The 25,955-nt window shown below is 38.6% G+C and overlaps 1 protein-coding gene across 1 annotated transcript in view; it reads right to left on the reverse strand.

The window, feature by feature from the left end:
- Positions 1 to 19,381, reverse strand: part of MOB3B (MOB kinase activator 3B) — a 43,539-nt gene extending 24,158 nt beyond the window's left edge. Inside the window, exon 1 of the mRNA XM_054285886.1 lies at positions 18,904 to 19,381. Coding sequence (XP_054141861.1) covers positions 18,904 to 19,321 — 418 coding nt within the window. The 5' untranslated portion in view covers positions 19,322 to 19,381. The remainder of the gene's footprint in view (positions 1 to 18,903) is intronic.
- Between the last annotated feature and the right edge of the window lie 6,574 nt (positions 19,382 to 25,955).

A 25,955-nucleotide genomic window follows, 5' to 3' on the forward strand; every position in this document is an offset into this window, starting at 1 on the left:
GGTCGTTAAGTTTCACCACACTCCTAGAAATTAATGCTGTGTATGGCATTAGATTGAGATGGTCCACTGCCGTGAATTATGTGCTGCCTCTTATACATTCCCAGCATCCACTGTAAGGCTTATCCAAAGAATCTTGTTTTTCTGCCATTCATACAGTCGCATGATCAAATCATTAATAATTTCTGAAAATTTAAAAGCTACTTCAAGCTTTTCCTTTTCCTTTGAGACCACCAGCATTAGAAGTAAACATTAAGAGAGTTTCATGCTTCTGCTTGAAAAAAAACCCCACCAATTCAAAATGTGGATGACATTGAAAAGCAAGTAAAAGGTAAATTGGAAACTTTGTGGCTAACTCTCTTGGAATAACCATGTTAGAAAAAAAGCACTGGGTGGAGTTCAAATGTGGTATGCAGATGATAAGTTTAATAGGTATCCTTAAGCACATTCCAGACCAAGTAAAATTTTGAAGAAAAATAAATCAATAAACATCAAATGCACAATTGGATCAAAAGTTTTGAAAGGTAATTTTTTTGGCTAACAAGGGGAAATGGGTTATTAAAGATGCAGCACTAAGAAGGAGCCATCTGCCAAAGCCTGCAGAGGCTGGCTGGTTGAATTAGAGTCTGGGTCTACAGCTGAGAGGCCTTGTACTAATGTCTCTGTCTATCACAGTCAACAGGAATTAACAATAGGAAGTTTAAAAAAGAAAGCAGTGTCCATTTTGCTCTGCAAAGAGTACTAGAAGTTCCTCTACTTGCCTTTTGGGGATCGTATTCTGACAAATAGATTGTTAGTCAAAACTTTACTCATTGGGTAACAGAATTGGTCGTGGAAGGTAAGAGCTTTAAATTCCTATCTGCCTGAATAAATCTAGACCAGATGAATATATACATTATAGAGGAGAATGTGGGGAACATATAGCAGCCAAGAAGAGAGAAAATATAAACAAGAGAAAGATATTATTTGTTCTATTCTAGAAGAAAATATTATGAAGAAAAAGAAAAGGAAAAATAATCTGAAACTAGTAATCCTGATCTTCAATAGTCTAGTTTTCATAGTCAGGCATACTACAGTGAAGGCAATTTTCAGTTTTAAATAATTTAAAATTATCTGGGATTTGATTAATAATCTGGATTTCCATCCTCTCTTTTTCTCTTTGCCTACAAGATATATCATCCAAATGTATTTTCTGAACAAGTAAGCGTGTCTAAGTAGCTACACTTGAAGAGGTTTTATGGACATGGATTTTGCTTGCCACACCTTCTGTTATTCCTCCCCAGAGCCACCTGCCTGTGTCTCCTAGCAGCTGCCAGCTACATGGCCTCAAGGGGTTTTGGAAGAAGGGGTTTGATCCTCACCAGATACAGCAGAGAACATTTTGGCAGGTCAGATTCAAGCTAGTTTGCCATCTAGGGTTACACCACAAAATGCCATTTAAATGTAGTTACATGCACATCAGAAACTGTAACACTTGTTCTAAGTGACCACATTATAAATGTTGACAGAAGGACTGCAGTTAGAGGACTGCAATGAAGGGATGCAGGCTTTTAAGGAAGTAGAGGCAAGCACGGTTATGTGGGGAATAACCTGCTTTGTGAGAGCATTTGAAATGCAAACAGGTCTGCCTTAGGGCAGGACAGGAGTCAATGAAGAGCTTCTGCATCAAGATTAGTGGGCAGACCAACACAGGCACTGTTAAGGTGGGAATGTGCTATGGCTTGCCTGCTCAGGAAAATGCAGATAATGTCTTCAGCAAACAAGCAGAAGACTGCCTCTGGTCCTCAAGGGGAGCCTTAACACCCTTAAGGCCTCTTGGAAGGAGAGTCCAGCAGGACTCAAGCAATCTATGATACTTCTTGTGTTCCTCCTGGAACACATAATGAAGGAGCTAAGAAGGAAAGGTACTCAGCCAAGTCTGATTGTTAAAGAAGATGGAAGAACTGTTAGGAAACATGAAAGTTAGAGGCTGCCTTGGCTGCAGTGACTTTAAAGTGGTTGAGGGCAGATCCTAAAAGGAGATAGGAAGGCAAAAATCAAGACCACAACCTTGGATTACACAAAAATCCACTTCCATCTCTTCAGGGGTCTGCCTGGAAGAATGCCATGGGATAAAATACTGTTGAGAAGAAGGTTCCAGTAGGGCTGGCTGATATGAAAGGATCACCTCCTGGAACTCAAGAAAGCTCTGTCCAGACAAGTATGAAACAAAGCAGGATAATCTTCCAGGAGGCCTGCATGGATGTGCAATGAGCTGAATTGCTGAATTGTTCACAGGTATGTGAACAGCAACAATAAAGGATTTTACAAGTAAACAAACTGCAAAAGAAAAACAAAGGAAAATATATGTCTCCTGCTGAATGGAGCATGGGAACTGGTGACAAATGACACAGAAAAGTTAGAGCCTTCCTAGGCTCAGTCTTTAGTAATTAAATGGGCCTTTAGAAACCCAAGGCCTCTAAGACCAAAGAAAAAGTATGGAAAAAAGAATCATTACCCTCAGTGGAGGAGAACTGACTTAGGGGAAGGTTAATCTATGTGTTATCTAACATCCATAAATCCATGGGGCCTGAAGGGATGCACCCAAAACTGTTACAACAAGGCCACTCTTGACTATCTTTGAAAGGTCATGGTGATCTCATGCTGCTAGAAACAGGGAGAAAGCAAAGATCACTTCTATCTTCAAGAAGGCTGAGTTGTAAATGTGGGGAACTCCAGGACACAGAGCCTCACCTCAGTCTCTGGGAGCTACTGGGAGAAAATCTTCCTGAAACACATTTTCAAATACATGAAGGAAAAGAAGTTTATTGAGAGCTGTCAGCATGTATTTATGAGGGGAAAACACACTTGTCCAACCTGATGGCTTTTACAATGAGGTCACTAACTAGGCAGTGAGGACAGAAGCTGATGTTCTTTAAATTGACTCCAGTGAAGTCACTCTATCTCTGCCACCACAGAGAAGCTGGAAAAATGAGGGTAAGAAAAGTGGATAATGACATCGATGGAAAGTGGGTTGCGCTGCTGGGCCCATAGAGTGGCTTGAAATCTAGCTGGAGGTAAGTCAGTGTATCTGTATATGTGTATCTCAAGGCTCAGTACTGGGGCCAATACAGTTTAACCTTTTCACCGATGATCTGGTATACTGGGTCAGAGTTTGAAGAGGACACAAAGCCGGGAGGAATGACTGACAAACCTAAAGGTGCAGTGCTCCTCAGACAGACCTAAAGAGGCTGGAAAAATAGGCACAGAGAAATCTCATTAAGTTCAGCACAGGTAACTGCATAATATTGTTCCTGGGAAGAACAATGGAGGCACCAGTACACTTTGGCAGCTGAGAAGCTGGAAGGCAGCTTTGCTGAGGAGAACATTTGAGCTCTGGCAGACCAAGCTGACCACAGGTGAACAGTGTGCTCTCAGGGTGAAAAAGGCCAACAGCACCCTCGACTGCATTGAGGAGAGCACTATCAGCAGGTCAAAGGAGGTGGTCATTCCCTCTCCTCAGCCCTGGTGAGGCTGCACCTGAGTGCTCAGTCCCGTTCTGGGCTCCTCAGTAGAAGAAAGGATTTAACTGAACAGTGTCAAGCCCAGGACCCAAGAGATAATGGATGAAGGAACTAGAACATCTCTCATATGTAGAGAGGCTCAGAGGTAGGACTATTCACTTTGAAAATGGAACACTCAGGGAGTTTTATCTATGTGTATAAGTACCTGATGAGAGAGAATGAAGATGAGGGGGCAGATTGCTCTGCATAGTCCAGCTGGCAGGACAAGAGGTGGCTGGCACAAATTAAGATATGAAATACCACATGACCACTACAAAATGAGTTCTTGCTCTGAAAGGGGTCAAGAACTGGAACAGGTTGTCCAGAAAGGTTGTGGAATCTCCATCCACGGACTGGACAACCTGTTCTACATGGTCCTGCTTTGAGCAGGATGGTTGGAGCAGATGATCTCAAGAGGTCTTTTCCAGCCCAAATTATTCTGTGATTCTAATTTTGTTGAGTACAGCCCCAAATGTGAGGATCAGTGCCAGAGAGCTCACTGTCTTACCACACTGCACTCATAGCCTTTAAGAAGCACCTTTACACCAAAACTGCTAGGGTGTGATTTAAGCATGATCACTTTAGGAGGTGAGGAGGCCTGTTCCCATCAACCAACCTGGAGCTGTACTGCACAGCTCCCATCTGGACTTGCACAGCTCTAGAAGTACTTTGAGAGAATAACTTAGGTACCAGACCTAGACCAAATGCTACAGATTACAGATACCTTGACAGATTCACAAAGCAATTCATTCCCCAACAGCAAGAGGGGAATGGACAAACACTTGCACTTCCATCCAGCGGCAGAGCCTAGAGTGGAAACAGATTCAGGGATGCAGACAGCTTAGGCACATGCTCAGCCAGGTACCTCGGTGAAGGCAAAGTATGTCTTTGGCACTGGACAGGTTGTTTTCTCATTGCTGGAAGAGTGAAATCTAGTTTTGTAGTTAGCCACTGGAAACATTTGTAAATATCTAGTTTGCAGTCTGGGGCCAGAAATTTAGCAAGTGGCAGTTTACATTATTACAATATGTATCACAAAATAAGTCTGAAAAAGACTTGTTCAGTTCAAAAATTAAATATTTCAAAAGTCAAACTATTAAAAGAAATGGGGACTGAATTCTCTAAAGGAACTGTATTTTAATAAGACCTTTAAATCCATTTGTGGCCTCCATAGCTATATATCCCCATGATACTGAAAGGACTACAGTTCATTAGCTGTTACTATTTCCAGTGAGCTTTTATGGGTTTAACTGCAGGATAAAGCAAGAATTGAAATAGCTTTCAAAGGTGGCTGCATTTTTTCCCATGATCACTGCAGCTGCTTGGCACAGAACTTTTTGTCAAAGCAGAAATCCAGTTTTGTTGTGCCGTGCACAGACAGGGCTTGGTGCACTACGGTAGTACTGGTGTATGTCTGAGGATCCCACCTGTTCAAGAAAATTTCTGTTTTGGCTAAGCAGTCACTTAGCCAAAGTGGTAAGTGGCACTAACTGCGAGTGGTGGAAAGAACTGTTATGGTTCGGTTTTTTTTTCATCTATTTTTTTGTTTTGGCCTAAACACTCTGACATATTTCCAATCATTAGTATATTGCTCCCAGTTATGCCATAAAGAATCAGCCTGTCTTAGAAAGGTTTTATAAAATATTCAGATTTTAGATTCAAGAGTGTCACTGAAAGTCAATGATATTTAGAGCCTGACTGTTTCCCCTATATTTATGAAACCAAGCCTGATGATAAAAAATATCAGGGGAAGTTGCACTACCAACAAAACACAATCCTGATACAATAAATATAGCTTTTGTTAATTAGCCCTATAAACACACACATACAGAAAAACCTGCTCAAAAAATTCAAGGAAGGTCCTGTTGTCACCAGCATTCACTTTGACAATTAAAAGATTTTTATGGTTTCTTTAAAGAGGAACTATTAAGACATTGTGAATGAAGTTTTGTGTGCTTTAACAGCTGAGGCCTTATAAGAGGAGACATGCTAGAGTAAGCTTGGGCAGATGACAGGAGAGATTAACAAGGAAAACCTTCATTTTAGATAAGGCTATATTCCATGTGATAATTTTCTCATCTTGAATACATACAACATTGCTTGCTTTATGTCAAACGTTTCAGCTCACACACAAGCAGCTGAATCTTTGAAAGACATCCTCAGTGTCCTGCAGCCCAGTTACCTGCAGGAGGCACAAACTATGCAAAACTAAAACTTTATCTCAATGCTGGTGACAAATGTCCACATGAGTGAATGATGCTAGTTTCTTTGAGTCAACAAGGTTCAGTTGTGTTTAGATTTTTTCCTTCTTTTCTCTTTTTCTGCTGTTGGTTTATCAGAAGACAATTACATTATTGTAATTTTTTAAAGTTTCTTGACACCTTTTGCCATGCCTTGGGACATTTATAAAAGTCTGCAATCTCTGTGGCATAAATGTATCATGTGAGTTAACTGATATTCAACCAGCTCCAACTACAACACAACCTGAATACTAAAATTATCATTGCTTTTTGCTCAAAAATTTTGGGTCTGGCTGTGACTGCTACTGTGACATAAAATTTTTTCAACATACGCCTATCCAAGGACAATTTATCATCTCTCTTTTCTTTGCCAGGAAAATTAATGGGCAGAAATTCCCAACGCAGCCCAAAACAGTAGAAAATTGAAATGCATAAAATAGGGAGTCACCACCAAGATAAAACAGTAAGATTGTAATTTGTGAGATTTTCATTCTTACCAGAATTCCCCAAGTCAGAGAATATTTTGACTCCTCCAAGACAATCTCAATCATGCAGATTGCTGGAAATTGGGAAATAGCATATTTCCCTATCCCTTTCTTACACTGAACAATGAACATTACCTGTTTGGCTGAATGGACCATTGCTTTGACCTTTACAGACTTGCTTCTTCAGATTGTGTGTTTAAAAGCCAGGGATCTGGAACCAAACGTTCAAATTGTGATCTTATGGGTCCAGAGTAAACACCTGGGCAAAATCTTTCTGTTTGAGCTACAATTTTAACCCTCCCAGAAAATGCATCAAGCATTCTCCTGGAGGGCTAGAAATGCATGGGATTTGGAGTCTTTCTAAAGCCTTTCAGTTTTCATTCTCTTTACTCCTGCATATACGGAGCTACGAGTTTAGGAACAGGTAAAGAGTACGCTTGGCATCACTGACACTACCGTGTGTTTGTGACCTGTTTCTGGATCCACAAACAAAAAACAAACAAACAAACAAACAAACAAACCGCAATTCAAGAAAAATAATTTTTACTTAGAATTTCCTACCTGAACAGCTACTTACACACTATGTACACTACTTTGGTTACCTGAGATTTGGCCTTCAATTTGTCAAGTGAAATAGTAACATTTACCATGCCTTATAGGGCTCTTGAACAATTACACCTCATTTAAAAAAACCAAACAAAACCAAGCCTTAAAAATCCAAAAGAAAGGCAGTCAAGAAACGCAACTAATTTTAAAGCATATAAATTCTAAACAGATGTATTGTTATAATAACTAAATATTCATTGGCACTTTTCTAAAAGATATTATATCATCCAGCATGTGATTTGGACATGTTTCTCCTGCTTAGTACCATGGCCAGCTTCAGGGATTTGTCTATTAGAGGACTGAATTTTGTCTGTTAAGTCTGGTTAGAGTCAATGCTGTACAAATAAAATCACTATTATTTCACCATGCTAATGTTGACAGTATACATTCATTGGTCAACTATAATGTTTCTCAGTTCACCTGAACATCATCTTTTAAAATGAAAAGATACTTCTTTCCATATCCAGATGAGAGGTTAGTCTATCAAAGATATGCTGTTCATTGTCCTCCCCTTCCCCTCTATCTATTAATTGACTTTGATTATTCCTTTCTCGATTATCTCTGATTCCTGCTGATTACTCAGCAACCATCCTTTTGTTTCTAAATGAGTCAAAGTGCCACTGATTCACATTATGAGAAGGAAATATAAGTTTCCACTGCATATTTTCAAGCATATGAAATGACACTGCCTTTCTGAAATTCCTAGACGTGATTCACTGTGAGATGGAAAGAAATAAAAAATCCCCTGTGTCAGCACTGTCAGTAAAGCCTGTTTCACTCCATAGTGTTGCTGAGAGGCTCTCAGCATTTGTAAGGTCTTTCCTAATCTTTGAGTTTCCTGCAAGTGCTATTTTCTGCTCAGTAATACAAAACAGTCACTGAACAGGTATCACATATACCCCCTATTACAAGCATTCTAAGCATGACTCAGAGGATTTTCCAAGTGAAGCTAACTTCTGGAAAGGGAGACACATGAAACACTACAGAGATCTGTGTGTCTAGGAAATTCCTATGTTCATTTGCACAGGGAGGAAGCTACAGCTGTGGAAAATCATCGGCTGGACAGCATCTTGGCTGAGTCTTCAGGGAAAAGGAAACTATTTAGGCCTTGGCTTTTGTGGTTTTTCTCTACTGGAAAACAATTCTTCCAGGTCAAATGTGTAATCAAAAATTGTGTAATGACTTGCAGTTTCATATAAACAGTGTCAGGCACTAAAAATTATTTTATATTTTCACAGTCCACAATATGCACATGTAAGTTTTGTGGCACTGTAACGGAAGAATTTGTATTATAAAGGCTGTTTATTCCTGTGACACAGAGCTTACAACTCAGCCCAAGAATGACTGTCAGGCTGCAGAGCCTTTCTCTGGGGAGCCTGTCATTAATGTGAGTTACAGGGTAGTAACAGTTGCCTGGTGTCTCAGTCACTGCTTAGGCACACAGAGCCTACATTGAACACTAGGGTAGGAGAAGGAAAGTTTATTGCCTCAATACAGCTTATGCAGACCTATCCACATCCACACGGCTTGCAGAAGGTAACAGAGAAAGCAACTGTTTACATTATTTCTTTTACTCATCAGCTCTGTTTGTAGTTCAAGCATTTGGCCCTGCCACAGATACATTTACAAGATTTGCTTTAATATTTTGGCTTTGAACACCAAAAAGCATATGCAGGATGCACTTCTTTTTTTTCTGCAAGTAGTTTCTGGAATGTGTTGGTTGACGGGTTTCAATCAAAACTGCTCAGCTTACAGTCAGTTACAGAGGTAACTTATGGATAGATTAGAGACTGTAGATGAAATTCTACAGCGCTTAAAAACCATGACCCCTGTGAAGTTGTATACCTCTCATGAACAATCACAGGATGGTTTTTTAAGGAGCAAGAAAGCAAGTCACATAGAAAGGCCTGTGCTGGTGGACTGGGAAAACACAGCTCCCAGTTACCAAGGACTCAACACCAATTAGCTCTCACCACCTACAGACATTCCTTATATTGGTCATCCTTATAGAAGTGTTTGCATTGCTGCTCTGAAAATTCAAGGCTTCTGCTTTCATTTTTCCAGGACATTGAAAAGGTGTAAGAAGGCATTTTATGCTTCCTTGGATAGACCCATAAATGCAGAAAGGAATAACCTGCCAAAGCTTCTAAGTTTTGTTTAGGTTTTCTGAAGTCAGGCAGTCCCCCGGCACACAACAGGTTACCACGCTAGAACCAAAGCACAGATTTGCCCTATGGAAGCATGGAGCATAAGCTGGTGAGTATCCATTTTTGTTGAGTTGTTCTAGTGTTTTCAGTTACTTTATTTTCTACCATTCAGTATGGACCTATGCATACTTCAAAAACTTTTCAGCTATATACTTTTCAAAGTTTCCATTAGCTAGGAAGTTGTAGAAAACCTGTCTTGGGAGTACTACAGGACTGCCAGCTAATATGAACAATTCTATGCTCAAACACCATTTTTGATAGGAAAACAATTTTCCATTTTCAATTTTCCATAAACAGGGAAAAAGCTCATTACTTTAAACTCATTACTGGAACATTAAATGAAGAAACATGTTTTACAGCAGTGTCACTAGTATTTGTGTACGCAGCACCAGCTGTGAATCCTGTGTGGTACCGATAGTTTGACAGCTATGACAAAGGCACGAATGAGCTCTTTCCCCTTAGTGAACCAATTATGACTAAACCTGCTTTTAAGAGTAATTCGGCTTTTTCTGAATGTAGCACATAAACTTAAATCTGTTCTATTTTAATGAATGGCTGAATTACTCTATCACAGTCTTGTGGAACATATACAGCAAGCCTTGGGTCCCTTTGCTAAGGAGAGAGGGACAGTGAATAAGCAGGAGGTTTGTGTGGACTGTAGAAAAGTTTTCTAATAAAATTAACATTGCCCTTAACAATGCAAAGACTGGCAATGGTGCAAGACTGATGTCTGCTTTTTTCTCCTCCTCTACTTCCCAAGCAACCTTATATGTTCATGTTCAGGGTTGCATGCACTTACATTTTTCAAAAACAAAAAGGAATCTGTTGTCTCTTCTACTTAAAGTTCTCTGTTAAGGTCCCAGGCCTCTTACAACCCTTAATAATCAATACACTAGAAGAAATACAGCTGTCTTTTTCAGAATCACATTATAGTCTAGATTTCAAGTTGCTTACCTCAAAGTACTGAGTAGCTAAGGAACAGAGTATTGACAATCCTCTGCATAAAGGAACACAGCGGCGCACATACCACAAAAATAATGCATACAACAACCACAGAGCTAAAGGGAAGCCACTCAGAGTGTCTGAAATGAACTCCCTTCAGAATGACCCCCATCGTCCCTACCTTTAACTTCTTTGGTATCACTTTAACACATGTAAACACACTCATGCAGAAAAGAGATATGTAAGATGCAGTTATGCAGACAAGGACTAATCGTGTCATGCGCAGCACTATCAGTGAGTGTTCAGCTGAAAACACTGACCAAACAAATATGATGCAGAAAAATCCATCCTCGCAGAAACCATACTAAGCTGCTTTTCTTCCTGTTATATAATATAATAATTATATATATATATATTTGTATAGCTATTGTTATATATATAATCTTCCCATTATATACATATATAATTTTTCTTCCTGTAATCTATTGCTGACTTTTTTTTCTATGAGCATGTAAAGCTCCTCAAGGCAGAGAACTTCTGCAGAACTAGGCATAGAAATGTACAAATACAATTGTCTTTTAATGGTTAACACACAAGTGACTTAATCACACCGATAAATACTCCTATTGAAAAAGTTTGATGGTTTTCTCTGTGGCATTATCAGAATGAACACTTACAGGTTATCTGAATATATAATTCTTAGCTTTGTGTTTAAAGACAAAAGAATGAAATTACTTACGTTTGAAAAGACTCTTGAGATCAAGTTGAATCATAAACCTAGCACTGCCAAGTTCATCACTAAGACATGTGCCCAAGTATCTTCTACATGACATCTACACGTCTTTTAAATACCTCCAAACGACTCAACCACTTCTCTGGGCAGCTTGTTCCAATGCTTAACAATGCTTTTCAAGGAACAATTTTCCCCAATATTCAATCAAAACTCCTCCTAGCACAACATGGGGCTATTTTGTCTTGTCTGGTTGCTGACTACCTGAGAGCAGCAGCTGACCCTCGCCTGGCTGCAGCCTCTCATCAGGTGGCTGTAGAGAGCAATGCCCCCCTCAGACTCCTTTTCTCCAGACTAAACACACTCAGGTCCCTCAACCACTCCACATAAGACCTGTGCTCCACACCCTTCACCAGCCTTGTTGACCTTCTCTGAAATCGCTCGAGCACCTCAATGTCCTTCTTGTAGGGAGGGACCCAGAACTAGGCACAGGATTCACGGTGGGCCTCACCAATGCCAAAGACAGGGGGAAGATCATTGCCCTGGTCCTGCTGGCCACATTATTTTTGGCTTTTAGCTGCATAATGGTTTTTTTATCCAACATATCTGACTTTCTTCAAAAAATACCTATAAAAGACATGAGAACCTCATTTAAAAGTGACTAATAAGTTTTCTCCCTCCTAAAGTTTCTGCTCTTGCTCCATATACATAATCTATATGAATTTAGAAGGTCAAATTTCTACTTGAAAGAGGATGGAGAAACTTAAGAGGGAGTATTGGTGTTTCTGTCTGAAGCAAAAATCTTCTCCTAGATTTAGGACTTCCATAAGTTCCCTAAGAGCCACACTAAGCGTCACTCCAGCCACTCACCAGTGAAATCAAATTGAGGTTGTTGTTTAAACCAATTAGGACTAAATAATTTTATTTTCATGCCTCTATGATCACACTTCATTCTGATGATTTTTACCATATATCTGGTGCAAGTGATGATGTCGTGTTATCAGGGCATACATCTCTTCCCTTGGCCAGACTGTGCATAAAACGTGCCCCAAAGTACCAGAGTTGTGCTCAGAAGATTGAGCTTAAGGATGAAAATACATTTCTCAAAGTAGGGAGTACCATGAAATTTCTACAATATTTCTGAGCTTAAACAACAACTTCAATTTGGCAAAAAAACATAAGCAAGAGGTAGTAACTAAAAAAATTTATTCCTGTGAATCTTATTTTGTTTGTGTTCCAAACAATGAACCAGCAAAGTCATTATGATATGTAAATTCTTCTCCTACACACATTCTGCCTTTCAGTCTGTGACACAAAGTCTTTTTTAGAAGGTTTTACATAAGAAGCTATTCTTCTTGTTCATCACAGGAAGGAATTCACACATCACTGCAGAATGCAGAGTGCTCAGTTCACAAAAACCCACTTTCCAACGTAAAGTATGTTCAAGGTACCACATTTCCCACACTTTTTGAGCTGGGCACAAGCTCAAGCCCAGCATGCCTACTTAAACATTGTAGACATCGGCTGTGCTGTGAAGGAGGCTAAAGAGAAGAGGTCACAAGTTCAGTTAGGGTAGAAGTTGTGGTCATGGCATTGCTGAATCTCTGAGAGGGTAATTTAAGTAATTCCCACAACATATGTACAGACAACATGCTGGAAAGCTGAATTCCTTAAGAACAAGGGAGATGGCAGATACTGGACAAACCACCCCAGTACCTACATGGGACACCATTTCTTGTGGGTGTTCTGTACTTTTTTTTTCCTCCAAAACCAGCATCAGACTGAGTAGAAACCCTGAAACCTTTGCAGAGCCAGTTAATACATCCCTTTCCGCTCAAATTTTCACTCCACCACCATTCATGCCACCACTTAAGTCGATTTCCTTCTATTTCCCTCAAGTTTGAGACACGGAGAATGGAGGAAGAAAGCCACTGAGACCTGCTTCTTAGTCTGTTAGCAAAAGTGCTTTGTAGCCCTTAATGACTACCACAATACTGAAAACATGTCACACAAAGCATCAGACTCCCAGTACACATTCTCCAGGTGAGACAGCATTCCTTCATACCAGCAGAGCCAAATCCTTCTCATGGAAAAGCAGAGAATACACTAATAGATTTGCACTTACTTTCTACTGCACATATTTTCTTCTATCATCAAAATTAGATGGCAGAATGGGTTAATTCACATGTCTGAGCCGGCAGTGGACCTTTAGGTACCTCAAATGATACACAGAGCAACAGACCAAGGGGATACACTGAGGAAGGCTTGTCAGTGATATGGCTGCAGGACCAGACTACTAGTCTAGACTACTCCCAAGCTTCAGTCCCTATTATTGTAAAAGTAGAATACTTAAACTAATCAAGGCATTTTAGATATCAGATACAAATAGGGAATCAAATTCCTCCAAGATATAATCAGTCAGCAAGAAAGTAATTCAATGCTAAGAAGACCAGATTGCTAACTGCTAAACTGCATGACTCGCCATCCAGATGGACTTAATGCAATTTTCATCAATCTTTTGTGATGATACTCTTGAAGCATGCTAGGTTTGTGGGCTGGTTCATATGCCAGCTTAGGTTACTTTGAATCACCTGTTAGATCCTGAACGACAGGGGCAGGAAAAAGGTGTGAGGAGGAGGAAGCTCAAATGTGCAATCTAATAGTAAAATATCTACCTGATATTTTCCAAGCACATATATTTCAAGACACCAAACTCTCTAAGAGCATGGCTGTGCTGCTGCTATAACATTCGTATAGGCACAGAATTCATAAAGTTTAATAACTGAAAAAAAGCTGTAGCCATAGGACAGTCTGTATTTTGCAGAATTTTCTTTATTTCATTGACATAAAGAATAATTCAAAGCTCTTGGCAGGCACATCCATGTTGAAGGAGTGACCAAGAAAGGGCAGCAACAGGGACAAGCAGGTAAACCTTACAAAATAAAACCCTTCCACAGACCAAATTCATCAATAATTCGCAAAGGTGCAAAGATCAAGCAGAAAGGATTGTTTGGATTTTACATTGGTCTTCAGGTGGTAGACTACAGCTGCATGTATCTAGGACTGGGTGACTGAATTACCAGTTAACAGATAGCAATCTGACTTCTCCCTTTGGTCCCTGGCAAAGCTTTGTCCTAAAAAAAATGGAAACATACCAGCTATAGAGATTGTATATTTTTGATTGTGGGGTGGGTGTGCATGAAACAATGGCAGTTCCTAGATAGTGTGCGACACTACAACAATAGTGCAATTGCAACAGCAGCAAAAAAATGAATAAAAAGTGTGTGCAGGAAATGCCAGCAAGCACCACTTTGCCCACACTATGGACACTTCCTCGTACTTTGGAACAGGAATAAGACAGACATAACTGTAAAAAAAGAAAACTGTAGAAAATTCCACAATAATAACTGTAAAAAATTCTACAATACCACAATATTAGGAGGAAACCATAGAAAATTTTGAATCATATCTACAAAGGCCCTCCAGAATCTTGGTCTGCTTTTGTAGGTGAATTGTTGTGACATACTAGGCTCCTTTCTTTGAAAGCAGCATCACACACATGCTCTGTGCAAAACCTGAAGCTGTTAGATACCAAAATTTGCTAGCCAAACATGGAACAGCCAAAGTATTGATAAAGATACATTAATTTTTCAGCTGAAGTCCTAGGTTTTAAATATGTTTGAAGTATTTTTATTTTGATCAGCCATAACTAGGCTATTTGATTAATTAATAACTTTTAAAATCCTCCTATACAAGAACTCTTATACCTTAAAAGTGATTTTGTACATCCTTTAAATGTCAAACTGTGTTTTCTTAAACTGCTTAATCAGGTTTCAATTAATTTAGCTCTTTTAGTTCCTTAGGCAGCCTGGCAGTGCTGAAATTTGAATTAATAATCACAGAATATTTAAAGCTAGCACTGGTTTTGGGAAGTCTGCATCCCATCAGATTAGGTTGCTTGGGGTATTATTCTGCCTGGTCTTGCAAACCCTGAAGGATGGAGATGGCACAACCTTTGTTCTCTCTCAACTACTTTTCTTCAATTTTCTTCTTCTTCTTTCCCAATTTTCTTCATTGGGAAAAAAAATTCATTATGTCAAGACAGAAAAGAAGTCAATTTTCTGTTAGTTTCAGCAAGATTTTCTGTTGCTTGACCATCTTCTCATTTCAATCTGTGGACCAGATGAAGAAATCATGTGGTGATGTTCTTTGGCCTGTGTTATGCTGGTGTTCAGATTAGAATAAATGACATAATGCCCGGTGGCCTTAAATTTCTGTGTATCTTTCCCAGTAACTCTTACAACAGAAAAAACCTCAGCATTCCATTCACTGAAAAGTGAACGGAATCCCAACAATACATAATTATTCTCATTTTATGGCTGCAATGAGTACAGGAAAGAACCTAAAGCAAATTGTTTTATCATGTTTTGAAATCAGAATTTAAAGGGAGCACAGAAAAATAGAATTCTTCTGTAAGAATTCTTTCCAAGAAAAAATTCTTTCTTAGCTCCTTTTTTGAGGTTGCCAAAACTCATTTGGTGAAAGCTGATACAGTTCAACAAAAAGTACATCTTTTCCTAGGATCTACCGCTTTCCATTCCAAATTATTTCTTCAGACTGTTTACCAAAGGCTGAGAAATATATTCCTTGAAATGTGTTAAACAGTGAGACTAGTAGATGCAGTAAAGAGCAACTAGTACTTACCAAAGAATTTCCTCTAAAGCTAAATAAACACCAGGCATATTACAAAAACTAATTTTGGAGATGGATAGATTCAGCAGTGGCTGAGCAGGTGTACAGACTCTGTTCTATTCCTGCATTCTCACCCACTAAGGACATAAGAACATAATCATGAACAATCTTCTACAGATGGTGAGGCCATTTTATAAAAACAGTCGTTCAAGGTTTGCTATACAAAGAAGTGGTCTTGATATTCAGCACCTGCTTTTATCACCTGCACACAATTCTTGACAGTTCTTTTTCCATGCAACCAGCTCCCTGTAACTGGGAGAGTGGTTGAGGGATGAGGCTCTTTATCATAAAATAAATAAACCAGAAGGACAGGGGAAAGCAGAAAGGAAATCAGATCACATCAGACCACAGATGACTGGTAAGAGGCCACAGGCCATTGTGCCAGTACAAACACTGACAAGGTTAAATATAACATTTATAACAATTTATAACTCAATTGCATTTGTGGGGTTTTTTTGTTGGTTTTTTTTTTGGTTTGTTTGTTTTGTTTGGTTTTCTTTTTGTTTGTTTGGTTTTTTTTACCACTGAGGAAAACCACTACCACAAAATGAAGATCCCACCAAACCTTGCTATCCCTACTCTGAAATTATTTTCCTTGAAACTAGCTCAGTGAAAGCTGCGCTTAATTACAGTTCTTGAAATCCTTCTTTAGATAGTTTGCATAAGACATGCTAAATGAAAGAGGAAAGGTTTAATAGGATTAAGCTGAGAAAAGTGTGTTCAGGGTTTCTGTGAACAGCACTTACTAACCCAGCTCTGGATCTCCTCATTAAACTTATCTGCTAATGAAAAAGTCAGCCCAAATACCATTCACTGGACACATTTTTTTTTCCTAGAACAATTATCTTTAGACTAGAAAGATTCAAAGCAATGAAGCAATCTCTAATTTACAGCCACTCAACACTTTAAAACTGTTGTCCTATTAGTAAGGTCACATATAAGCCTGTTTTGTTTTCTGAGTATATCATCTTTCAAGATTTATTTCAGCTGCTGTGAAGAATGAAGAACTGTCATATTCATCACCATTAATTTATGTGAATGAAAATAGATATTTTAATTAGCACTATGCCTATGGTGCACAGGCTAACCAAAAGGCTGCTGCAGAACAGATAGGAATAAACAGTATCTAACACAGCAACAGAGGTTCCCTCTCTGATCACCTGTGAAATGCAGCACAGGTAACAATACACATGTTCAGTGAATTTCATTCAACAGCTTTATAATGCAGTACTCAGATAGGTTTACAGGTAGTATCACATCCAAATTTGGGACTGATATGAAAATCAACCAAAAATATTCTTTTGAAAGGCAACTTACCCCAGGAACAGATCCAAACTTCCCTTTGTATGTTTTGAGTCCCTAAGCAGGGACTTGCTCACATAAGAGATACCCATAATACTAAATTCAACATACCATGTGTTTGTCCCTGAATTGAAAGCTCTAAAGCCTCCCAAACAATTTTATCAACAGTTTCATATGGAAAGTGGTTAATCAAAAAGAAAATGAGAAATATGCAGGGGGCCAGCATGATATCTGCAACAAAGGCTGAAGAGGAGGCAAGAAAGAAATAGGGGTACAAGCACTGCTCTAATAATGCTCTAAAGGTATCTATAGAATCTCTTTACAAGACTGTCCAATCATCTCAGTCTGTAATATGAATACAGCAAAGTCCAATACAAGCAGATTTGTCCCTTTCCTTTGGATCAATTCAGAGTAAGACATGAACATTGGGCTTTCCTGTTTTTACTTTTATCAGAGTCCAGCCCCATTTTAGAGACCAGACATCTTTCCCCTCCATCAGTTGTTTCATGTTTGATTTAATTGACAACAGCAGAAGCAGCTGGGAGAAGTAGACTGAGAGTATTTACTGATGTCATTCTTAGCTTACAATAAGTAAACCATCAGGACAAAAGTTCCTTCAGAAGTGTCTTATTACAAATATAATGGTGGAGCATCTAGGGCTGAATGCTTGTGTGTTAGAGATTATTAGCTGGTTCAGTAAAACCCATCAGCACACCAGTTGTGCTACCTGTTCCCCATATCTGCTGACAAACACTTTCTACATAGGCAAATGACACAAAAACTGAACAATACTGGAATACTCTAAGGCAGAAATTTGGTATACCGAAAGCCTGCAGAAATACCAGTGGAAGCAAAATCATCTATTTCTCAGCACCTTCAGACAATCTTCAACTCCAAAAATCATTTACCCTGAAGAAACAAAAAGCAACCAGTGCTTGAGAAATCAAACCCATTTTTCACCCACAAAAAATATATGATACTGCTTCTTCTGATATCATCCTTCTTCTTGCCATGTTGTCAAAGTCCAGATTGAAAATGTAATTAATGCATCCTTTTTACCTATTAAAGTAGTACAGAAAAGTGATAGAAACTATGAAACAAACCACAGATTTGTCCGGATAGATAGCCATCAAGTCCAAGTGTAAGGTATTTCAAAGGTCTGGAAACACTGATAGACACAGACTCTTGATGCATGATCTACCACTTAGTCGCAGAACCTAGCTGTCTATATAAACTCCAAAATCTTGGGCTGAGCTTATCTAAACATATGGCATTCTTCCTGTTTGTTACTCATCTGGGCCAACTAATACATAACAACTTACATTTCTTACAGAAAGCCCCCAGCTTTTACATTTGAAAGCAGTAAACCAGTAATTAAAATTGCTAAAAATCAAGCAAGTACATTTTGAAAGCATAACTTTTTTGTTGTTGCATGCAGCCATAGGTAAATATTTATGCTGTCTGCACTATGCAATGCATTCTTCCACTTTCAGCAAGGATACTTCAACCTACTTGTGCCACTCTTCAGAGAGAATATTATAAAAGGAAATATGTGAAGCTGTTAACAGCTCTCTCATCTAGGCTGTCTGCTTAAATAATAACAATGCTTATTAGTTATATGTAGTACTGAAAACAATACTTTGGAGAATAATTCACAACTTGTGAGTTTTGGACGAGAAATCAAGAGAGGGTGGGAGGGCTAAGTTCATTGCATTCTTGATTCTCCACGGTCTTGTACATAAATGTACACTATTAGAGCAGTCTGACCAGTTTGGCTTTCCATCCATTCTGTATGTAAGTAGTTGGCCAAAGTGCAAAGCCGTACAAATTTGATTAATTTTCAAGAAGGTATTAATGCAATGCTGATCACCCTCAGTGATTAACCTGAGGAATCATTAGGGATAAACATTTAAGGCTAACAAACACTATCATACCTAGAAACCATAGTTAACATTTCATGAACTATATACTATTTCTGATCCCTCCTACTCCTCACCTGCTGTTCAACAGCTTTTATGTCCCTAAATATGTGGGAAGAGAACATGCTTATTACAAGAATGAAAGGCAGTTTATGCTTTAGGACTTCTTCCTTACACTTACCTACACTTGTGGGAAATATATCCTCATTGTTGATTTGCACCTCAATCCAGTCCATGAGAAGATTCATATATTGGGGTGCAGGCAGTGCTGTGGGCTTCTTGTACTTCAAGTCATCCTGCCACCGATACTCGTACTTGGGGCCTCCAGACATCACTGGGCAACTCCTCTCCGTGCAGAACTCACAGATAGTCCCATAAATGAGGTTGATCCTATTGAAGAAGTCGACAACATGAACAGCCACCCAGTCATTCTGGTCTTCTCCACTGGGCAACTGCACAGCTGCTTTCAAGTCCACCCCTGAGTTGAGAGATGCTTGCGCTCGTTTGTGAAGTTCAAACCTCTGGGTTCCAGGCTCAAACTTGCGTTTTGGGCGGAAAGTCTTATCTTTATTAAAGACTTGCTTGAGTGCTATGGACATGTCTGTTAATCTTCTGCACTGAAGTAGCTGGCACGAAAGCACGTCTGAGATTTAATGCAAGTGTCTCAGGCTTTCCAGGCCTTGCTCTTTTTCCCAGAGAAGCTTGCATCAACTTCAGAGCAATTTATCAGCTCTTCCTCTTGAAAGCCCACCTGAAAGGCTTCATTTCCCTAAGGATACAGAAACAATACACATCAATGGCAAATTCAAGTCTGGTCCCATCAGTTTGTTACTGTTTTACCAGAATTTTCTAGCAATTATAAGATGAAATATAATGTGTAATATGCTAGCCTTAAGAACTGCCCAAACCCTAACTAGAAGACTTATTTTTTTTTAAGTGACTCGTTTTTTGAAGTATTAAGGAATTAACTTCTCTGTTCTTTTAAAATATCTACCCAAATAGAGGCCCTTAAGTTATAAAGATGGGAATTCAATAAATCTTGTATGATATTCAAATTTTAAAACCAACTTTTTCACTTTGCTACATTTTTACAGCCACTGTATAACATTCAAAATGTGCATATAAGTCAAGTAGGAAAAAAACTGTGACAATTTAGAATCTTTAACTGCTCCTGAAGCTACCAATGGGGCCTCTAAGCATTTGCCATAGCTTCAGTGCTCATCTCTGTGGCAAAAAGAAATCAGCAAGCAAAACTTATCCATATCTGTTCTCTGTTTTAAATTACTGAGGTGTTCACTTTTGCACACCACATAGAACCAAATAAGAAGGATAACTATGGTATTACACAGAAATAATTCCTGTTTCCCACAAAACTGTATGGAGATTGTTACTTTTATTGACCCACCTTCAGAAATTCAGTAGTGGACTTAGATTTTTATTGGATTGTGTAGAACTATTAGCAATTGTGAAGCCACCACTTTTTTATAGCTCTATTAATCTTCTTTACAGGGGAATACTTGGCATTGTCCTTACAAAAGCAAGAGCATAGACTTTGTGTTGTTCCATCTAACCTAAGCTGGCAGTGGAATGGTTCCAACAGTGAGTCTGACTGAACAAATAAATTACTGCATTACAGCTTTGTTTGCTCTCATATATGTACAAGAAAGAAAGTATATTATCACTGAATGTATACACTTAGGAGTGACAGGATAGATAGGTGCTGCTTCAATTAGACTTTTGTTTTAGTACTAAAGATTTTGTGAATAAATATAGAGAATAAACATTTCATTCTGTGCAATATTTAAATTAAATAACACAATATATCTTAAACCTGCATAGCAACACAAAAATTCTCCCCTATTAGTGGCCAATTCTTATGGGATTGTCTGTGTTCCACTGTTTCCCTTAACCAAAATAATGTCCACAAAAATTTTACTAGGCAGTGTGTGCCTAGCACTAAATTCTTCTGAAGACAGTTGCCTAAGGCTTCGCTGAGGGGCAAAAAGGAAGAGAAAAAGGTATTGCTTTCTTCTTAATATCCACAAGAAAGTAACACCTACCTTAGCAAAGAGAAATTTGGTGTGCTAGACCTATGTGTCCACACAATAGGATGTAAGTGCCACAAAAAAATCCTCTTCTAAATATGTGAAAGACTAGCATGCAAGCTAATTTGCTGGCAAGCAGCAGTCACATGGAATCAGCAGAGAAGTGCTTGCTTTAACTTATCCTGATGGCATGATGGAGGGATGTTCCAATCATTACCTTATAAACAGTCATTTTTCCATATCTGCAAAATCCAAGAAGTCTTGGAATTAGCTCCAGGGAGATTATTGTCATGTCTGACATGCCCCTTGATCTCTATTCAAAGACTGAGATCTTGAATATTCCAGGCCAGAAATTCTTTCCCTGACAAAGATCAGGGAAAGAAGACTTTAAACAAAAGTAGCCTTGGAACAGTTAAGTGTCATTGGCAGGAAATGAAGACACTTTTAAATAGTCAACTTCGCCCTACAATTTGTTGCTTGTTACTAAGACCCAAAACTTCCAGCCTCAAATACTCTGGGGCAGACATCTGTTTATTTAAAAGCCCTTAAAAACACAGGTGAGTAGTGCTGCACAGACTCAGCCTGTGACTGACACACCTGAAGATGGCATGGAGCCAATGTCCCAGTTTGCAGTAATAAGCAGGTTAAGTCCAGAATTTTACAGGTCAGGTAATTACTTTCTTCCCCACATTAATACACCTGGTACTCTTATGTGGTTTGACTCCCTTCATCACCTGCAAATATTCATCAGAATATGCAAGGATTTTTATTTAAAACAACAAGCTGAGCAGCAAATAAAACTCAACTTCAAAAGTCACTTTGAAACACAGTACTCACTGCAATTAAAGCTCCTTCAAGAAAAACAGAACACACTGTATTTTATAAGCTATTTTCTACTAAATATGCAAACAAAATGAATCACATTAAATAATGTTTCCCACTCCCCTCCATATATTCAGGAAATCTGCATAAAATTAATTAATTCAGAGAAAATTCAACCAAAACATTCAGCAAGCAACTCATTATCTCAAGTCTTATGTTGATGCTGAAGGTCTCTGTGGAAGCACACATACATTCTGGTCAAATTCACCTCTAAGACTCATCCAAAAAATTATTCTACTGTGCAGCCAGATGAAACTGCTCTTTAACTCACCAGGCCAGAAATCAGAACAAGCAAGAACTTCCTATACATTTTGTGTCTGGAGAATCTTCTGTTCAGTATCCTGCAATAAAAGCCAAGGCTGTTCCTCTTTCATCTTCCTGTAACTTTACAAAATACAAAAGTCCAAAACTTGTATCTCACTGTTTAACTTCTCTTAAGAGATATACAGCTCTGCTAAGAGCTTATTTTTTCCCTCTTTCTCTGTTTAGAAATATGAGTGAAGACTGTGCAATGCTAGGGGACGAACAGACTTGCTTTCTCATGTAGTCTCATATTCAAGAATGAAAAATAGAAAATTATAAGACCTGACCTTCACAAAATACTGCAGTGAATCAACCCTATGAAATACGGGGGTTTTTTTGCATCCTGGTTCTTGATGGTATTTGCTATCTAATTAACCATTATCTTTACTCAAAAGCTAACAGAAATGAATAAAGAAATAAAAATTTAGGCTTTTGTAAACATTTACAAACAACATTACCACTACTTCCTTGGAATAAAGAAGCTTTTCCTTTATTGACAGGAGACAAAGGAGCAGGCTCACCTTATTTTCAGTAGTGTTCAAGCACAGGCATTTTAGGTTTGGATCCTTCAGAGGCTGATGCTAATGGGAGAACTCTACACAAAATCATTGTGCTCTAAGACCATCTTTTCTGCTTAGGCAATAAAGTGGCTGGTGTTAATGACAGGATGGCCACTCCTTTGCTGAGGCCTGATTCACTAATCCGTTTCAGGAACTCAATTACCTTGAGACTTCCAGCACTCCCTGTACTGCTCTTGAATCAACAATCATGACAAGAAGTTTTTCATTTCATCCTAAACCACTGTCAATTAAAACTTTGTATCTTTGTATGGAACAACTTAATAATCAAAGCTATTGCTTCAAAACTGCCTAACATCAGCAAAAATGAAAACTCATCAGATAGCTTCAACAACAAATGATAAACAAAATCTCACCATTTTTAAAGCACCGAGAATGTAACTTGCTTTTCCAGTCATCACATTCATTTCTATGACAGTTTTCACCTTACAAGAATGAAAAATGCTTCCAGTTTCATGATCTCAACTGGTCTTGGGGGAACTGCATCAAATCTGAAACACTGCGGACAATGTGATATGGGTCACACTGAATCACAACTCCTTGAAACCTGTGGTACAGTAGCATCCACTCTCATTCCACATAAAACTAAATTTGTCTCTTGGTAAGAGATACTTTGCAGTTTACTGTTACAGTAATGCCAACAGAACTGCTCCTGATTTATACTTGTGTCAAAACTGATAAAAACTGGCTTCTAGTCTTTATGACAGGTTCTAGTTATACATAAAGGCATAAAGAATAACTCATGGTTATCACTCATGGTATTTGGCTTAATGGTATACTGGAACAGTGTCCTGCACATCCCTCTGAACTAAATGACTATCCTGGTATGGGCAGCTCAGAGAGGTAACTCCTCCCAATGATTTAGTTTCTCTTTTTCTTCAGAGCAATGTATTTCTGGGACAGTCACCAACATCTTGTCCTGGTGGACTATTCCAAAGCATGTATAATGCAGCTGGGTGAATTCCCTTGCTGGGGAAATTACCATTCTCAGAGCTATGCCTGAGAATGGTAAACACAGATGTGGAGATGGTCTCAGGACAGCCAGGTCTCATAAGCTTCATCCATGGCATCAGCACCATAGTGACCAACTCTGTCCTCCAGTTTGTGCACAGACGGAGACAGAAACTTGGCCCAAAATCACGTATACCAACATCTGGAAATAATAAACCAGACCTACTGATGCAGATACCATTAAAAAACCCCAAACACAACAAACACACATCATGACCAGCATCATATCAGAGTAACTGCTGTGTTAAAAGCATACTGTATACTTTCTCCACATATTTTGTATTAAATCACAGGGAACAAGAATGTTAAATGACACACTGTTTCTAGACACATACCTTTCATCATGATATTGTAGGGAGAGTTACACAAGCTTTAGAAGTCTGCTGGGAAGGTAGCTAATATAAATCCTCTTTTACTAAACCAGACAGTGAGGAAACATTACTTCTTCAAGAAAAAGCACACACAGAGATGATTATCCAGCAATGCACAATATGAAAACCAACTCTGCATCAGCTCGCTTCTACATTTTTATATTCTTCTTTTTAAAATCTAAGTCTCCACTCCTCATTCTATCAGGAATGATACTGGTTGAGTGGCAATTTCCTTTCCTCTAAAACTGCTGGGATTACTTTGTGCTAGTAACCAAAATAATGACCTGCAGACTCAAGTCACTCAGGTGGATTAGAAAGAAGCCTTCTCACAGTCAGAAACACTTCTAACATATAAGTATATGCATTCATCTGACATGCAATAACTGCCTTATGCTCTGTCTGGGCATGGGGAAAAAAAAGGAGCAAGAGATTTTGCAAGACTAGCAAAAACCCACAATTGTAAACAATCACAGGAATCAGCATATTGTTTCCATAATGAAAGTATTAAGACCTAATGGAGCAAATATAAATAACCTTTGATACTTTTCTAAGGTAGAAGGCTGGAAAGGGAAAGCAAGATACAATGGATAGCTGTCCATAAAACGGTGTGCTTTAAAAATGAATGCAGCTATGAAACAAGAGAAAAATAGTTTCTAAATTGGATCAGCCTGAAATAAATGATTTATGGTTCTTAAAAATACTGAGGTTTTCATCGGGATAAAATTGAAAAATAATATTTGGCTAAAGAACACAATCACTGTCATGACTGAGTAGGAATGGCTGGGGCTTAGATCAGGGCACAACACATGACATTTGTAGTCATTCTTAGACTGATGACCTTAAATACTGCATCATATTTTCCATGAGCATGTTAGGTGATGTTAGGTAGAACTATTGAATTTATGTATCCCAATAATTTACTTAAAAATATTTAATTTCAATTCTTTCAACAAATGCAGATGCCCCTCTTTCCTTTTAGGAAAACTGGTTGTACAAAACAATTAGAAGTTGACTTAAACAGCAGTAATTTCTATGACGAAGTGCATCAGCTGTTTAACAGCAGCAGAAACAGGTATGAGTGCTCAAATCTTAGATGATAAGTGCTGTTTAACAATGTAAATGAAGCATGCTTTTTCTCAATGGGGATAAATGTCTATGTTTTAACAGATGACTGGCTGCTCCAGTAGTATAATTCTAGTACCTTTTACAAATCTTAAATCCAATTACACCTCATCTGAAATTCTGCAAAAGTACACTTGCAAAAGGGATTGAAAATACCCTGATGCTTATTTGCTACAAGTTTATATTGGTTACAGCATCCATGGCATTCTAGTGAGGAATGTGCACTTCCTGTAGTATATAATTTAGGGTGAATTGAAGTAAGTATCTCTCAGAACTACAGTAAAGAAACTACAAAAGATACGTTAGTTAGATTACACTCAAATTCACCTTATGTTCCCCCTGTTATCCAGGAATATGAGATCTTAACCCATGACAGGCTGAAAGTCATGCAGGGGTGTGCATGGTCACATTATTTTTCTAAAAACTCAGTCCCACTTCCTCTTCTCTCTTTTCATGTTCCTACCTTCTTGACATCTTCCCTATGATACCTCGTCCAAGCATTTATACATCCCCTTGCAGGGAGCTGTATGAGACTCACACGTAAACTGTAATAATTAAAAAAACCACAGATTTTTCATCCCAATCAACTTCTTTGATCCTGTTTGGTCACACAAAACAGAGAAAAAGAGAACATAAGAAAAAGTGTGTGGAAGGCAGAGGATGAGACAGATGGACTAAAACCCTATGGGAGTGGTTATTTAGCCACAGCCATTTAAGTGAATTACAATGTTTGCCATAACAATTTCAGACCTCCGAAACTTTCAAGCAGATTGGGAACTCCCTTTAGCTCAGGCAACTACTGACAGAGTGACAGATCACAGCGAAGCATGCAGTTCTGACAGTCCCTTTGAATGCTGTTTTTTTTTAATTGCACACAGGTTTTTCCAGTTCTCTCTCTGGTTCACAGGCTTTTTACTGACC

This window comes from Melozone crissalis, unplaced genomic scaffold (assembly GCF_028551555.1).
Source record: "Melozone crissalis strain CALT ecotype California unplaced genomic scaffold, PUWL_Pcris_2 ptg000005l_1, whole genome shotgun sequence".
Lineage (NCBI taxonomy): Eukaryota > Metazoa > Chordata > Aves > Passeriformes > Passerellidae > Melozone > Melozone crissalis.